The 18,723-nt window shown below is 41.3% G+C and overlaps 1 protein-coding gene across 2 annotated transcripts in view; it reads left to right on the forward strand.

Moving 5' to 3' along the window:
- Positions 1-18,723, forward strand: part of LOC139452621 (FHF complex subunit HOOK interacting protein 2A-like) — a 105,179-nt gene that overhangs the window by 49,390 nt on the left and 37,066 nt on the right. For both annotated transcript variants that reach the window (XM_071234156.1, XM_071234157.1), the window contains exon 11: positions 11,634-12,096. In XM_071234156.1, coding sequence (XP_071090257.1) covers positions 11,634-12,096 — 463 coding nt within the window. The remainder of the gene's footprint in view (positions 1-11,633; positions 12,097-18,723) is intronic.

Here is an 18,723-nt window from a genome sequence, read left to right on the forward strand (position 1 = left end):
TCCTGCTACAGAGTTGCCATCTACCTAATTGTTAAGGTGGTAGTCCACAAGGAAATGTCACTAGTCCTGCTACAGAGGTGCCATCTACCTGATTGTTAAGGTGGTAGTCCACAAGGAAATGTCACTAGTCCTGCTACAGAGGTGCCATCTACCTTATTGTTAAGAGGGTAGTCCACCAGGAAATGTCACTAGTCCTGCTACAGAGGTGCCATCTACCTTATTGTTAAGAGGGTAGTCCACCAGGAAATGTCACTAGTCCTGCTACAGAGGTGCCATCTACCTGATTGTACAAGTGGTAGTCAACAAGGAAATGTCAATAGTCCTTCCTGAATTGAATCTAGAAAGCAGAAGGTCCAGGGTTTGATCCCCAGCCGCGTCAAACCAATAGAGGTTAAAAGATGGTACTTGTTGTTACCCTGTCTGGCTCAGCGCATTAAGGGGCTAAAGCAAGGACAGGTCGGCTCGGAGTCAATATACTGTGTCTGAGTGGGGTATTCATGTTAAACTGGGGCATGGTATCTCAGTGAGCTAGCAGCCACACAAACACATACACGTGCATACACGTCGCTATATAAGTGCAATAATCTTGGACGCGACATTAAACCCCATTTCACCTCACCTCCTGAATTGTATTTGTCTGGGACTAGCAGACTGCCATGTGTAAAATATGAAATAGTGGGAAACAGGGTTAGAAACTAACAGTTTTTGTCCACTAGTCCTTATAATGATAACATATAGCAAAATCCTTAAAATGGGCCAATTTCTACTAGTCCTTAGGATACCTTTACTATTGGGCAGTTTGGTAAGGACTACAGGACTAGTGCCAATTTCTAACGCTGGGGAAAGTGTTAGGGTTGCTTACTGCAAGGATCCAACTTGGCGCTGGACCACTGGACCACTGCACCCTTGGACCACTAGCCTGAGTCATGTTGTCTGTTAAAGTTTTCCTGACAGCGAGTAGAATTTCAGGATTTTGAGGGGTGTCCTTATATCAATATTTAGGCTGGTAACTCTCAGTTTAAGTTACATCCCTGTCTCATGAAGAAACCTCTGTGAAATAGGGCTGTCAACATTTCCAAAGCAAACAAAAATAATTGTCATGATTGTTGCAGCCATTACATCTGTTGGGACAAAGAAATGATAGCCATTTTGTTACTGGCTGTAAAGATGTGATAGAAATATTTTTCAAATTACCTATTTACTTTTTTCAAGAACACATTTACTGTATCCTCAAGGACAAATAGAAGTACGTATAGTATGAACTGCTACGGCTACTAGCAATGGGTATACTAGTTTCAATTATCTAGGTGCCAATATTTCAAGAAAATATTCCATTTGTTCTTTGTGTGTATTTGAGTATGGGATAATTGAAAATAGCTATTCCTTGTTTCTTTGACTGTCAGAAACTGAGGAATATTTACTTCTTTGAGTTCAACTCTGAAATTGGAGAATTTAAAAAGAATTTATTTGAACGAAATTGGAGCCATTAAGCCTTATTTTAAGTTTCAGAATTAATCATCTTTTTAAAGTCATTACAGTATCTGATGGCTTTGATGGATGTTTCTGTGTTAGTTGTGTTGGTTGCAAGTTAATTATGTTGAAATTAGTTTCCTCAAGTAGCAAATTCTTTTCGTCAGATGAAAGCGATAGACAGGTGACATTGTTTACCTAACTTCTCAAACAGAAAAAGATATGAGAGTCATTGTATTGCTGTGTATTATTAATAATTTAATTAATCATTTGATCATCAACTTTAAATAACAAGTACTTTAGCGATGGAGACATCAATTTAGTTATGCAATAATCCTATTGCTTTTGTGAAAGGAATGAAATTTCTGTCACACTAAAAGAAGGATTTGAAAGGAGAATATGTTTTGGTGATTTGTGTGTGGGAGTTCCACAACATCAATCATGAAATGGCCAGTGAAAAGACATGTATGATGTGTTTTTACAAAGCACAGTCGTGAAAGGGTTTGTGTAGTTATTGACTACAAGAATGACATCATGCAGCCTTAATGTGACTCATTCCTTGCGTGGGCATTCCAAGATGTCAGCCATTGTTTTTGTGTTCAAGGTCTGATAACAAGCTGCTTGGTATTTCTGACAAGAAACATTCTGGCACAGACAACGTCATCCTTGATCATCCAGTGTATGTCTCCTCTCTATCTTGATAAATACCCTGGGCACACCCTTGATCATCCAGTGTATGTCTCATTTCTATCTTGATAAATACCCTGGGCACATCTTGATCATCCAGTGTATGTCTCCTCTCTATCTTGATAAATACCCTGGGCACACCCTTTATCATCCAGTGTATGTCTCCTCTCTATCTTGATAAATACCCTGGGCACATCTTGATCAACCAGTGTATGTCTCCTCTCTATCTTGGTAAATACCCTGGGCACACCCTTGATCATCCAGTGTATGTCTCCTCTCTATCTTGATAAATACCCTGGGCACATCCTTGATCATCCAGTGTATGTCTCCTCTCTCTCTTGATAAATACCCTGGGCACATCCTTGATCATCCAGTGTATGTCTCCTCTCTATCTTGATAAATACCCTGGGCACATCCTTGATCATCCAGTGTATGTCTCCTCTCTATCTTGATAAATACCCTGGGCACATCCTTGATCATCCAGTGTATGTCTCCTCTCTATCTTGGTAAATACCCTGGGCACACCCTTGATCATCCAGTGTATGTCTCCTCTCTATCTTGATAAATACCCAGGGCACATCTTGATCATCCAGTGTATGTCTCCTCTCTATCTTGATAAATACCCTGGGCGTACCCTTGATCATCCAGTGTATGTCTCCTCTCTATCTTGGTAAATACCCTGGGCACACCCTTGATCATCCAGTGTATGTCTCCTCTCTATCTTGATAAATACCCTGGGCACACCCTTGATCATCCAGTGTATGTCTCCTCTCTATCTTGGTAAATACCCTGGGCACACCCTTGATCATCCAGTGTATGTCTCCTCTCTATCTTGATAAATACCCTGGGCACATCCTTGATCATCCAGTGTATGTCTCCTCTCTATCTTGATAAATACCCTGGGCACACCCTTGATCATCCAGTGTATGTCTCCTCTCTATCTTGATAAATACCCTGGGCACATCTTGATCAACCAGTGTATGTCTCCTCTCTATCTTGATAAATACCCTGGGCACACCCTTGATCATCCAGTGTATGTCTCCTCTCTATCTTGATAAATACCCTGGGCACACCCTTGATCATCCAGTGTATGTCTCCTCTCTATCTTGATAAATACCCAGGGCACACCCTTGATCATCCAGTGTATGTCTCCTCTCTATCTTGATAAATGCCCTGGGCACACCCTTGATCAACCAGTGTATGTCTCCTCTCTATCTTGATAAATACCCTGGGCACACCCTTGATCATCCAGTGTATGTCTCCTCTCTATCTTGATAAATACCCAGGGTACATCTTGATCATCCAGTGTATGTCTCCTCTCTATCTTGATAAATACCCTGGGCACACCCTTGATCATCCAGTGTATGTCTCCCCTCTATCTTGATAAATACCCTGGACACATCTTGATCAACCAGTGTATGTCTCCCCTCTATCTTGATAAATACCCTGGGCACATCTTGATCAACCAGTGTATGTCTCCTCTCTATCTTGATGAATACCCTGGGCACACCCTTGATCATCCAGTGTATGTCTCCTCTCTATCTTGATAAATACCCTGGGCACACCCTTGATCATCCAGTGTATGTCTCCTCTCTATCTTGATAAATACCCAGGGCACACCCTTGATCATCCAGTGTATGTCTCCTCTCTATCTTGATAAATGCCCTGGGCATATCCTTGATCATCCAGTGTATGTCTCCTCTCTATCTTGATAAATACCCTGGGCACATCTTGATCATCCAGTGTATGTCTCCTCTCTATCTTGATAAATACCCTGGGCATATCCTTGATCATCCAGTGTATGTCTCCTCTCTATCTTGATAAATACCCTGGGCACATCCTTGATCATCCAGTGAATGTCTCCTCTCTATCTTGGTAAATACCCTGGGCACACCCTTGATCATCCAGTGTATGTCTCCTCTCTATCTTGGTAAATACCCTGGGCACATCTTGATCAACCAGTGTATGTCTCCTCTCTATCTTGATAAATACCCTGGGCACACCCTTGATCATCCAGTGTATGTCTCCTCTCTATCTTGATAAATACCCTGGGCACACCCTTGATCATCTAGTGTATGTCTCCTCTCTATCTTGGTAAATACCCTGGGCACATCTTGATCATCCAGTGTATGTCTCCTCTCTATCTTGATAAATACCCTGGGCACACCCTTGATCAACCAGTGTATGTCTCCTCTCTATCTTGATAAATACCCTGGGCACACCCTTGATCATCCAGTGTATGTCTCCTCTCTATCTTGATAAATACCCTGGGTACATCTTGATCATCCAGTGTATGTCTCCTCTCTATCTTGATAAATACCCTGGGCACACCCTTGATCATCCAGTGTATGTCTCCTCTCTATCTTGATAAATACCCTGGACACATCTTGATCAACCAGTGTATGTCTCCTCTCTATCTTGATAAATACCCTGGGCACACCCTTGATCATCCAGTGTATGTCTCCCCTCTATCTTGATAAATACCCTGGGCACACCCTTGATCATCCAGTGTATGTCTCCCCTCTATCTTGATAAATACCCTGGGCACATCTTGATCATCCAGTGTATGTCTCCTCTCTATCTTGATAAATACCCTGGGCACATCTTGATCATCCAGTGTATGTCTCCTCTCTATCTTGATAAATACCCTGGGCCCAAATGTACAAAGCAGCTGTAGTTGCAATCCTAGCTAAGATCAAAATCTCTAATGTTGTTGGTACAAAGCTGTAAATCTTGAAATCAGTGTGTCTTCAAATTACCGTTCTAGTAAACGCCCACGGCGATATTTGCGAATATATTGAACAATATAGTGAACAATCTCAATTAGCACCCCTTCTGATTGATCAATGTACCCAAGACTTATTTATTCGCGTATAATATGCACTCGTGTGTTATATGCACCCTTAATTATGTGCAATATAATTCTGGAAAAATATATCTGTTGTACATAAACATTTCAGGCTGTCAGCATTAACCACGAAATTTATCTTTCAGCTCTGTTTTTTTTTACCAAAATAATATTCTAATAAGAGCCCCCATTCCTAATTTTGAGAGTGCCCTGGGTGTTTATTACCTTGAATACAGTAATAGGACTGCTGACCCTTAGCTAAAAATGCGACTCAACATTAATGCAACTCCCCCACCCCATGCCTAGTGGAATGATACATACTCTTACCTTAATCGATTCAAACAGCAAATAGCACCACTTATCGCTAAGTAGAGCACATCCGTAAAAACAATAAACAGTGTTTTCCTGAAAACAACACACAGTTTATATCTTGATTCTGTTGACTGGCATTAAGGAAGTTCAAAGGCAATAAACTATTTGAACCAACAACAGTTCAATGATTGGTATGAGGAGAAGGTGTGGACAAACTTGAAGTCAGATAACAAGACAAAGGCTGTAGATCTAAGGAGTGTGATGAAGCCTATGAAGCGCGTTGGGTCGTGTCGGCCTTTGAAGAAGTGTTGTGTGGGTGGCGTCTGTCTGGACTCCTGGACTGTTCAATGATGCTTAGTTTGACATGAGTGGGTAGAACTCTTGACCCCAGCAGTGATAACTCAACGGATGCCAGTGGTGTAATTCTTTATTCTTTGAATGACATGGTTATATACTTGTTACAACTGCTGCTCAATAAACAGTGTTTGTGTTTATGTTCAAGTTGGTATTTCCACTATCCAAAGTGTGCAGTGAGGCTGTCATTTCGGAGACATAAATGCAAAGTTTAGTTAATACCACCAAAGACCACTTGCATTTTTCGCACTTAATTCACGCTCGTTTTAATTCAAGATTTTCAGTATCTTAAACTTGAATCCAGTCTTCAGTTGTTTCTTTAAAAAAGCACACCATGCTGTGCACATCAACAGTGTGATTGATTATGATATACAATGGGTACCTGCCTCTGTCGCAGCTTACACGGTTGTAAAAATGGTCCCAATTAATTGACGGAAATGACTATGAATGATGGGATATAATTTCTTCTGAAATTGATACTGTCATGATTAAGGAATTGTGAGTTTGATATTGCAACTAGAGAAATACCCCTATTTTATGAAAATATTGAAATTTGAAACAATACATCCATAAATTTGGCTCAAGATTTAGTGATTTAATTGTGAAAAGTAAAATAGGCAAGAATCATATTTCCTGCAAACTTAACATGAAAATGTGTATGATCAGCTGATGGATGTCATAAGGTTCAATATATTGCGTGTAGCACTACGATTGTTTTGTGCAAGTGAGCCTGGACCAAACTGCCATCATATCTTTGTTTTGAGTCTGATTTTGGCCGCACTGAGCAATATTCCAGCTATATGATGGTGGTCTGTAAATAATCGAGTCTGGATCAGACAATCCAGTGATTAATATGATGAGCATTAATCCACGCACTTGGGATCGATGACATGCATCAACCAAGTCAGCGAGTCTGACCACCTGATCCTGTTAGTCGCCTTTTACGATAAGCATAGTCGCCTTTAACGGCAAGCATGGGTTGCTGAAGACCTATTCTACACCGAATCTTCACGGGTCGAGTCCTGAACAACCTGAAGCTACTAATGGCCATCCAATCAAATTACACTATTCTTTCTACCTATGAAGAACCTGTTTTCAGCAATCCATGCTTGTCGTAAGAGGCGAATAACGGGATAAAGTGGTCAGACTCACTGGTTTGGCTGATGCATGTCATGTTTCAAATCCGTAGATCAGTGCTCCTGATATGAATCACTTGATTGTCTGGTCCATACTCAATTTCTTTTTTGATACAGATGGCCTTCATTTAGCTGGAATATTGCTGAGTGCAGCCTTAAGCAGTATACACATAATCAACAATCTATCACTTGTATTCATCTTGCCTTGTTGCTTGCCATCTCAACTTGGAATGTCTTGTAACATGAGGAATTCCATCCCTGTCTTTGTCATCAGGAAGATATCTTTTCCAGCAAAAACTTAATGTCTTCTAGTTTGATGTATTATTGCCAGGGTTCAGATGTACAATTATGAAAGTAGATCTTGTTTGATGACGTCAGAAGTGGCATTTTGATTGGCTGTAGCTTTCATGCTCATGAGAAAGAGAAATTCTAATAAAGAAAGGCGACAAAACCATTTCCATAGTCATGGGAAATCTCTGTCAATAGCAGAGTCGATTGTAAGATTCCGACTATATCATGAGCATGTGTTTGTGAATCACTGTCAGATATCAGATACCAGGTGCTTACGAAAAGGTGAGCGTATCTTGCCCTGTCGGTTTCACCCATCACAAACACATACAAAGGCAGGTCAATACTTTTAGTTCACCTGAAAAAAACTGGAAGTTAGAGATAAGAGAGATGGAGCTGCTGATGCTACTTCTGAACATGTCTGTGGTCATAGAAGAATGGACGTATGATATACTGAATTAATGCAGATGTGACGCCTTAAGACTGAAAGAATTTGGAGCACATTTGTGGATGACATTACTTAAACAGTTTGTGTACCCAAGGAGGAACAAACACCCTGTTGTGAGTCTAGTGGTTGTGTGTCCGCCTGGAGGGCTGAAGGTCGGCAGTTTGATCCCCGGCTGCGTCATGCTGAAAGATGTTAAAAGATGGTGCTTGTTGTGCAGCAACGTTAAACCCCATTTCACCTCACCTCACCCTTTTGTGAGTCTTGCATGACGTCAAAGGAGTTATTCAATTCACTGTGTAGGGGCCTGTGTCCTGAATATGTTGCTAGGTTTGTCTACACCATACCCTTGCTGCAGGTTTGATCAAAGAGCTGAACATCTCAGACATGCAACACTTCAAGTTGTGATGTATAGGGAATTTCACCCAAGTCTCTTTTGAAATCAACCATATCGTCATGAGTGGCAAAAGTTTATAATTCCAAGGATATCTCTTGGAGAAGCTATTTTGGATCATACAACTGAAATAGGCTTCAGGCAGAGTTTGTTGCTACAAAAGCTTGTGGACACACACTGTTCAATGTGGAGTTGAACACAACTCACTCACTTGAACACTTTGAACATGGCGCCCACAGTTGGCCTTGTCATGTGTTTGCAGTAAGTAAGTACAATGCTAGCTGATGTTTGGTCAGGTGGCAGATGCAGCAGTATTGCTTCTGGACTTTTGGATTATTGGTGGCCAAATAGTAAATCATTAAAAGGAGAGTGTGTATGTTTATGGTGATTTGCAAGTTTTAATTTAGCTTCTTTTGTGTTTGGATTCTAGAAAGATTACTTTGACAGCCATTTTCATCTTTGAGTTATTTCTCTTTTGAGAGTGATCATTCTTGAAAGAATTGTAGTGAGTGAGTTATGCTTTACGTCACATCAGCAATATTTCAGCCATAGCGTGACGAGGAAAGAATTGTAAAGTCATAGGAGTTCACTGTCTGTGACATACACCAGAACTGTGGAGTCTGCAAACATAGCAATTTTCTGACTTGTATTTCTTGCCCTTTATAATGATATTGTTCATTGTCTAACTTTGGAAGCCATTTCAGATATCTTTATTTCAGATATGATGATAGTTCATATCCTATAACTGTCGAGCAAAAGTTCACTGTTCATGGCATATTACAGGACAGTGAAGTCTGAAAACAAGGCAATTTTATACACTTGTCCTTGATAAAATATTTTTTTTATTGCTAAGCTTTTCCACGTTTGAAGTATGGCCGTTCTTTGTGTCCTGATTGTGAACTATGATAATTATGGTTGCTTCCATTTTCCTTCACTTCAGACACAGTGCCAATTGATGCTGACCAGGGCTCATTTTCCCATCATGCATGCTGTATAATTTCCAATTACTACCGTCCCTTAAGCTCTTCAAACAAGCACCTAAATCCAACAAACAAGGACTTAATGTCCAAAGAAACTGAAAGGGTTCTTGTCAGCGTTGATGACTGCCCTGTCACAAACAAATAACAAGATTAAGATGCAGTGCCGCATTTCTGCACGTGAAAGATAATGGCCTTACGTCAGACCGTTTTCAGTGATGCCAAACAACTCTGATTTATGTCTTTTCTAAGACCATAGTCACAATGGCATGTTCATAACTGCAATTAGAATGTAATTGAGTCCCCATGTAATTTGAGCTTTATAAGTTCCTTAAGTTTGACTATTGAGCTGTGAAGCACTTTAATGAACAGGCAATGGAGGCATTTCCCACTTTACAGAGCAGAATTCGCCCATTTACAAGACATCACTTCCTGGGGTTGGGCCAATTGTTGGCTGCCAATAGGTTTTATTACAATAACATTACATTAACTTTTGATTAGTTAGGGCTCTATCCAGCCATGCTCATTGGCCACACGGCCATTTCCTTAATTGAAACAAACCATGATGTTCTAAACGTGATTTAATGTTTATTGTGCGCCAAAATATTGACAGGTGGCAAAGTAAAAACATGCAAAAAGATTGATCATGGCAGTCCTTTGTTGATGTGTTGTTAGGTGTTTATGCTCCTTACAAGACAGCACCGTCCTCGGTGACTCCTGCCAGCAGAGTATGAAGTCTGGTAATTACACTCAGGTTAATGAGCCATTGTTTCATTTGGCCATGATCTAGTGGAAGTTATCATGTTTATGGGAAGTTAATCTTTTTTCGTGTCTATACATGGTGCTGCTGAAAATAGATCAAACCACTTTAGCCACGGTGATTGTAAAGGTTATATTGATGGGGGAAAATGTGCAATTTGAAGTGTTCTTAGTAGGGTAAGGACGGAACATTTTGGCTTTATGTAATATATTGGAAACTGAAGGTCATTCAGTATAGGATGCTGCTGATGCCACTGGAGGAATTTTCGGTCGAGACCCAGGAATCTCAAGATGTGGTACTGACAACCTGTTCTGTCCTTTATTGATTGTGTGTGGAGTGTTGGTTCCCAAAAGACGATAAACAGTTCATTTCACATTATACATCTGATTACTGAAGAATTATTGCTCCATTATTTTCATGTGGGATTTATTGGAGATATTAGCACTTAAGGCTGTATATGGTTCAGTCACTTTGACTTGTGTCAGAGATACACTGGCTGGGCTGTGATTACATTATATCTGGTGGAGAGTCTTCACACGCTGCAGGGTCCACCTGGTCAGCCCTGGGGTTATTTAGGGTTGTATTGATGTCCAGTGCCCAACACTTGTAAGAAAAGACTAGATGGGATTTGGAGAACTTGTACTGTTTGACTTGGTGGCTTGATAGTCTGTCATACTGTCACTGAGCAGTGGGGTTCATGTTCCAAAATGTGGTTTTGAGTGGTTCAGTGTTACGGATCTGGAATACCTTATTCGACGTAATAAGCGCCCCGCTCTAATAAGCGCCCATGGCAATATTTGCTAATATATTGGCAAGAGAACAATCCCAATTAACACCCCTTCCGATTGATCAATGTACACTTATTTATTCGCGTATAATACGCACTCGTGTATTACATGCACCCTTTATTAGGGGCAATTAAATTCTGGAAAAATATATCTGTCGTATATAACAGTTCAGGCCGTCAGCATAAACCACAAAATTTATCTTTCAGCTCTGTTTTTTCCACCAAAATAATATTCTATTAAGAGTCCCCTATTTCAAATTTTGAGAGCACCCTGGGCGCTTATTACATCAAATACGGTATGGTAGTCTGGCATGATGGCTTTGTGAAATGGTTTGTGAAATATATACTACTCAAAAGAAGCTAAAGCCCACTTGATTCTTTCATATTACTATAGTTAATCTGTCATGTTATACAGGCCTGTATAGTTAATCTGTCATCTCTTGACTGTCATGTCTTGACAGATTAACTATAGTAATATGAAACAACCAGGTGGTCATTAACTGCTTTTGAGTAGGCCGCCTCTTTTGTCTAGTGGTGGAGCGTCTGCCCGGAGAAAGGAAGGTCGTAGGGTTTGATGCCCGGCTGCTTCATACCAAAAGGTGGTGCTTGGTACCCCCAAGGCTCCGGAATAAGAGTCTAAAAAAAGGACTGGTTGGCTTGGAGTCATTATACTGTGTCTGAATGGGATATTCATGTTAAACTGCGGCATGGTATCTCAGTGGGTTAGCACTATAAAATGGGCATTAGTCCGGACAAGTACAAGCAGCTCTCCCCCCCCAACACACACACATACATGCACATCGCTATATAAGTGCACCAATATTGGATGTGACGTTAAACCCCATTTCACCTGACCTCTTATGCTTGTTGACACCAGCCTAACACTTCTTTTCTTTCCCATGAAAACTGTTATTTGAAGCGATGTTAATCCACAACTCATGGGGGCACGGTCGGGTAGTATAGTGGTTAAAGCATTCGCTCGTCACGCAGTAGACCCGGGTTCGATTCCTGACATGGGTACAATGTGTGAAGCCCATTTCTGGTGTCCTCCACCATGATATTTCTAAAAGCGAGGTAAAACCAAATTCACCCACCCACCATCTCATGGGCACCAAGTATTCTGTGTTGAGTGTACGCCTATGAACTTTTGTACCACATTTGCCCCTTCTTTGCAGGTTTGTCTGTCCACAATGAAGCTGTTTGACATGCTACTCCAGAAAGAGGATGCTCACATCTTCCAGAACTTGTTCCTGCGGAACCTCCTAGGACGGTGCTACATGAAGTCACAGGCTAGTTCCAATCAGTCACAAGATGAAAGTGGCTCCACGGAAACACAAGATGCTAGTGTTCCCACAGAATCCAAAGCTGGGAGTGGTCCCACAGGATCCCAAGATGGGAGTGGTCCCACGGGATCCAAAGATGGGAGTGATTCCTTGGGAACTCAAGATGGTTCCACAGAAACACCAGCTGAAGATGAGGAGGATGGAAGCACGGATGCTGCCTCCAGTCATGTGAAGGATGCAGATAGTTGTAAAGAAGAGCAAGATGAAGAGAATAAGGGAAGGACAGCTCCAGATTCCCAAAGAAAAGGAGATTCCCATGATAAAGCTGCAGTGGAAAGTCTACCAACACCAAAAGGTACCTTTATTTAACATGCATGGTATTATAGACAAAATAGGATGGCAAGTAACACAATTACCGTATTCGACGTTATAAGTGCCTCGCTCTAATAAGCGCCCACGGCGATATTTGCTGATATATTGGCGCGTGAACAATCCAAATTAGCACCCCTTCCGATTGATCAATGTAAACAAGACTTATTCATTCGCGTATAATACGCACTCCTGTGTAATATGCACCATTAATTATGGGCAATAGAATTCTGGAAAAATATATCTGCCGTACATAAACATTTCAGGCTGTCAGCATAAACCACAAAATTTATCTTTCAACTCTGTTTTTTTTCACCAAAATAATATTTTAATAAGAGCCCCCTATTTCTAATTTTGAGAGCAGCCTGGGTGCTTATTACGTCGAATACGGTAATACATATGATAGATATAAGACATGTTACTTTTGGATGTTGTTATCATCTGTCCTTCATTAACTTTTACATTGTTTCTCCTCTGAAAGGCCTTGATAGCTGAAATTTGTATGAATAATCCCAGCAATGAGACTGATAAATGCTCACAGAATTCTAGTCTGCCCCCCTGCGCCATTATTTCACAATTCAGGTGAGCTACAAATGGACAGATGCTTCAGAGCTTGTGGCTCTTTTTTTGTGTGTTTTGTAAAATATTTGTTCAGTTCGTGATCCGATTTAATTCTTCACTTGGGGTGAAGTCCTGAATTAACTCCAGCATTAATGAAGATCATTTGATTAGAGAAAGGCTATCAATCTCCAGGGACATCATGGACAAGGCTGTCTGCCTCTTCTCTAAATCTTCACCAGTCAAATGAGTGTGTGGGCACATTATGTTTTTTGGTGACATTAACTTCAGAACATACCAAACTTTATTTCTGGACAGGTCTGTTTTTCCAACCAGATGTATTATTTTTAAAAATTCTGAAGCTGCCTTTTTCATTGACAAAAGATGGATGACTTCAAAAGAGATTTTGAACATTTCATGGATTGTTTAACACGTTTGACAGCTGTGAAATGATATCAAGTTTCTTGTTTTTATTCACCACTGGATTTTGCTTTTTGTATGTCAAGTTATGTCATTGAATTATGAACATTTACATGTTTTTTGAAAAAAGAGACAGTTATTTTATATTAAAAAACCAAATGGCAGATATGGATGCATTAGAAAATCTGAAATAATTGCGAAAATAATGAAAGGATGTTTTTCAACTATCTGATGTATGGAACATGTATAGGTTGTATATCATTGTGAAAATCTGTCAACTTTGAGTCTTTGCATCAAGAACACTCGTTCATTAGATACAAGTTCAATTTCAATTTAGCAAGACATGGACAAAAGTCTAAATATCACTTTCACTCTTAATGTGTATCCATCAGGGTATAAATGTCTTGGTTGTATACGGATGCATACATCTTGTTAAATTACATCTGTGGGATTTTTTTTGTACGGATGCGTTCCTCGTGAACTTCACATTTAAAAAATGAAAACAAGAAAATAGCTTTTGCTAATAAATCATTCGTGATGAGCTTTATCAATTTTGGATTAGTTTTGAAGGTAGCTAATTTGATCAGACTCGTGTGTACTCCAGGGAGCAGAAATGCTTCATTTCCTCCAACGGATGAAGATACTGGCCCACATCTGACATGTTCCACTGCAATTGATGGGCTGGAAACGTTGGTGATTGTCTTTGAAATATGTCCCATGTTTGGCAGGTATTGGGAGACCTAATGGCCAAGCTTAGGTCTTTATCTGGCACGACCAGAGTATATGTCGGACTTCCATGTCAGACTGCCCTTTTCAGGCAAAAAGTTTTCAAATTAAAATGGCTTGCAGGGAACTGATTAGAAGCCAATTAGAATCAACGCGAGGGTCTATCTTTCGGGAGCCTTTTGGGTGGGATTGGATGAATAGGTTAACAAAAAAGAAACGCAGAATAGATTAGATGCCTTGCAGCGTAGTATGGGTCACGGGTAGCCATGTTAGCTTATGTAGCCCTGACTACAGGGATTGCATTGTTGGCGAAGTTTGCACTTTTGGCTAATCTAGCTCTGTTAGTTAATGCATCCCCGTTAGCTAATGTAGCCATGTTAGCTAATGTAGCCTTGTTAGCTCGTATTGATCTGTTTGCTAATGTAGCCCTGACAACTGGGATTGTTAGCCAATGTTGCAATATTGGCTAATCTAGCTCTGTTTGTTAATGCATCCCTGTTAACTGTTAATTGTTGACTAGGCTGATTTGCTAATTAAGCTATGTTAACTAATGACCTCAATGTAGCTGTTAACTATTACAGAGCTACAGATAAGCTGCGTATTTATGTAAAATACTCCCCCAAAATATTCAAAACCCAATTTCGTTCAATTATCTTGTGTTCAAAACCGCATGCATTAAAGGAAAAACTCAAATGTATAAAAACAGCATGTGTAAATACCTAAGAAAGCTTTTTCAGCATGCGTACAACAGAGCTAATTTCAGAAACACCTTCCCGCTACCTTATGTAGCTGCTAGCCAAAGTAGCTGTTAATTAATGTAGCTCTGTTAACTAATGTAGCTCTGCTAACTAATGTAGCTCTGCTAACTGATGCCCCTGTTAGCCAATGTGTTCTGTTAACTAATGTAGCTGTTAGCCAGTGTAGCTGTTATCTAGTGTACTCTGCTAACTAATGTAGATGCTCGCCGAAGTAGCTGTTAACTTATGTAGCTCTGTTGACTAATGTAGCTCTGTTCACTGATGTAGCTGTTAGCCAATGTATTCTGTTACGGATGTAGCTGTTAGCCAATGCAGCTGTTACCTAGTGAACTCTGTTAACTAATGAAGATGTTAGCCAAAGTATCTGTGGGCAGATGTGTAGCTGTTAGCCAATGTAGCTGTTAACTTGTGAACTCGGCTAACTATTGAAGATGTTAGCCAAAGTAGCTGTTAGCAGATGTGTAGCTATAAGACAGTGTAGCTCTGTTAGCTAATGTTCTCTTTTGACTGATGCAGCTGTTCGGCAGTGTACTCTATTAACTGACATACGTCTGGTAGCTAATGTCAATGTAGCCAAAATGCCGACAAACAATAAACACGTGATATAATTATGCCTAGTGATATCTTATTGCAAAATTTACACTCAATCTGTACCAATAGTGGGGAGTTTGTGCTGAAGTGTGTATCCTACACAAAATCATCTGGCAGAATGAAGGAGGTCAATGGAATCATTTCAATATAATGTTATGTAATCTGCCGATACTGAAAGGGAATAACACTTGTCGTATATTAGGAGTATAGGAGTATGTGACAGATACTCGCTGACTGCCAACATGGATGTATTGCCTGGCATCACAAATGAAATGTAAGCCATACATATCTCATTACGAATGGATTCTCATGGTCAATTGTAGCCCAAGCATTTGGATTATTATTCCTCCCTGTTTGCCTAAATCCATAAGAATAATAGCAGTGTTGATATGATTGCTTCATACTCAACACAAATTCTCTTACTTGAGACATTTGTAAATGTCAAAGTGGTTCTGATTTGGGCAAGTATTATATTCATCACGCTGGTCGTGAGATGGGATTTTTTGTGTCATCGCTTGTTACTGAGAAGCTCCAGCTGCCTGATGGCGTCCCACGTCCCTGATGATGTCGGGATCAAATGATAAGTCAGTTTTCCGTGCTGGAGTGCATTCATACCTGTGTGTTATGATATTGTGGTTATATATATTGTGAGTTTGGCTATTTTCATTTGTAAAACAGATAGGAGTGTATGCTGCATTTTCATTGGTTGAAAAATGTGAACGATGGTATTTGCCTATTTGAAGCCTTGGCTTTTCACAGTGTTTGAATACTTTTCTTGAAAGGGTTTCTATCTTTTCCTTATCCCAAATTAGAAATATGTGCCTTGCACCTAAGGATGTGATGCCATCCATTATGTCATGACGTCATTCCATTCATATACCAGGGTGACATCATTCATTGCAGTCCAGGGTCACGCCATGCATTATATCATGACATCGCATATCTTCCTGAGGCAAGGGAGTTAACAAACTATAAAAGTCCAGTCTCACCCTTCCTGAACTTGGCTGGAATTCTGGAGTTATATTTCGGCTGGACTAACGAGTCTATGCATAGTCCAATCAAAATCACGTAATGAACTAGACGCCCGGTTCGTAAACAACATCGATATCAACATGCAAATCATGTTTATTGTCAACTTGGTGTCGACAGATATTTTCCAAATCTTTTCGTGTTTTTAATCAAGGTACTCAGGTGATCTGATGCTCTTTGCAGGGTAAGACCCTTTTTTTTTTTAATAATGATCTTGAGTATCAATCAGATTGTCTTGCCTGGGCGCTGCCATTTTGTTTGAAGAAAATGCAAGTGATATGAGAGATGGAATCTGATTCGTCAGTTGGAGGGACACAGAAGGGACATAACTCATAGTAGCCACTGGTGGTGCTACGATTGAGCCTGGAAATTCCAGCCTAGTTCGGCAAGGGTTGAAAGGACTTTTGTGGTCAACTCCCTTTCCTTGGGAAGATGGACATCGCATTCCAGGGTGAAGTCCTTCATTGTATCATGGTGTCAACACCTCCCATGACATTGTCATCCATTGTGTCATGACGTCATCGCATTCCCTGGTGAAGTCTTCCATTGTATCATGGTGTCAACACCTTCCATGACACTGTTATCCATGGTGTCATAACATTATCCATTGTGATGATGTCATAGCTAGCATTAGTGATGTCATGTCTGTCTCTGTGAAAAAATATCGGATATCTCTATGTTTTTTCAGATTTGTGGATGTTATTGATTATTTGATGCCTGCATGGAAATTTTGACATTTGAAACCTCCGACTAGCACTGTTATTTCTAAATTAAAAGGAATACTCAATAAAACCCTGAAATCTGAAATAATATATTAATTTCCAAATTGAATGTCATATTAAACTTGTCCTTGGGGTTTTAGAAATCCTGTTTGCGTGAACTTCAACTTAAGGTTTCTAATGACCATTAACTATTGTGCCTTCTCAACAAGTTGTGCTGAAAACGGTTTTATTCCAGATACACAACAAAATAAATGGACCTTTGAATGCAGATAGTGTAGCAGGAACTCACTATGCCTCACTGTCTGGGGCCCGGTGCAAGTTGATGTTGCAGGAACTCACTATGCCTCACTGTCTAGGGCCCAGTGCAAGTTGATGTTGCGGGAACTCACTATGCCTGACTGTCTGGGGCCCAGTGCAAGTTGATGTTGCAGGAACTCACTATGCCTGACTGTCTGGGGCCCAGTGCAAGTTGATGTTGCAGGAACTCACTATGCCTGACTGTCTGGGGCCCAGTGCAAGTTGATGTTGCAGGAACTCACTATGCCTGACTGTTTGGGGCCCAGTGCAAGTTGATGTTGCAGGGACTCACTATGCCTGACTGTTTGGGGCCCAGTGCAAGTTGATGTTGCAGGGACTCACTATGCCTGACTGTTTGGGGCCCAGTGCAAGTTGATGTTGCAGGGACTCACTATGCCTGACTGTCTGGGGCCCAGTGCAAGTTGATGTTGCAGGAACTCACTATGCCTGACTGTCTGTGGCCCAGTGCAAGTTGATGTTGCAGGGACTCACTATGCCTGACTGTTTGGGGCCCAGTGCAAGTTGATGTTGCAGGGACTCACTATGCCTGACTGTTTGGGGCCCAGTGCAAGTTGATGTTGCAGGGACTCACTATGCCTGACTGTTTGGGGCCCAGTGCAAGTTGATGTTGCAGGGACTCACTATGCCTGACTGTCTGGGGCCCAGTGCAAGTTGATGTTGCAGGAACTCACTATGCCTGACTGTCTGTGGCCCAGTGCAAGTTGATGTTGCAGGGACTCACTATGCCTGACTGTTTGGGGCCCAGTGCAAGTTGATGTTGCAGGAACTCACTATGCCTGACTGTCTGTGGCCCAGTGCAAGTTGATGTTGCAGGAACTCACTATGCCTGACTGTCTTGGGCCCAGTGCAAGTTGATGTTGCAGGGACTCACTATGCCTGACTGTCTGTGGCCCAGTGCAAGTTGATGTTGCAGGGACTCACTATGCCTGACTGTCTGGGGCCCAGTGCAAGTTGATGTTGCAGGGACTCACTATGCCTGACTGTCTGGGGCCCAGTGCAAGTTGATGTTGCAGGAACTCACTATGCCTGACTGTCTGGGGCCCAGTGCAAGTTGATGTTGCAGGGACTCACTATGCCTGACTGTCTGGGGCCCAGTGCAAGTTGATGTTGCAGGGACTCACTATGCCTGACTGTCTGGGGCCTAGTGCAAGTTGATGTTGCAGGGACTCACTATGCCTGACTGTCTGGGGCCCAGTGCAAGTTGATGTTGCAGGAACTCACTATGCCTGACTGTTTGGGGCCCAGTGCAAGTTGATGTTGCAGGGACTCACTATGCCTGACTGTCTGGGGCCCAGTGCAAGTTGATGTTGCAGGAACTCACTATGCCTGACTGTTTGGGGCCCAGTGCAAGTTGATGTTGCAGGGACTCACTATGCCTGACTGTTTGGGGCCCAGTGCAAGTTGATGTTGCAGGAACTCACTATGCCTGACTGTTTGGGGCCCAGTGCAAGTTGATGTTGCAGGGACTCACTATGCCTGACTGTCTGGGGC

This window comes from Haliotis cracherodii, unplaced genomic scaffold, assembly GCF_022045235.1.
Source record: "Haliotis cracherodii isolate W230 unplaced genomic scaffold, xgHalCrac1.p SCAF_9, whole genome shotgun sequence".
Classification (NCBI taxonomy): Eukaryota; Metazoa; Mollusca; class Gastropoda; order Lepetellida; family Haliotidae; genus Haliotis; species Haliotis cracherodii.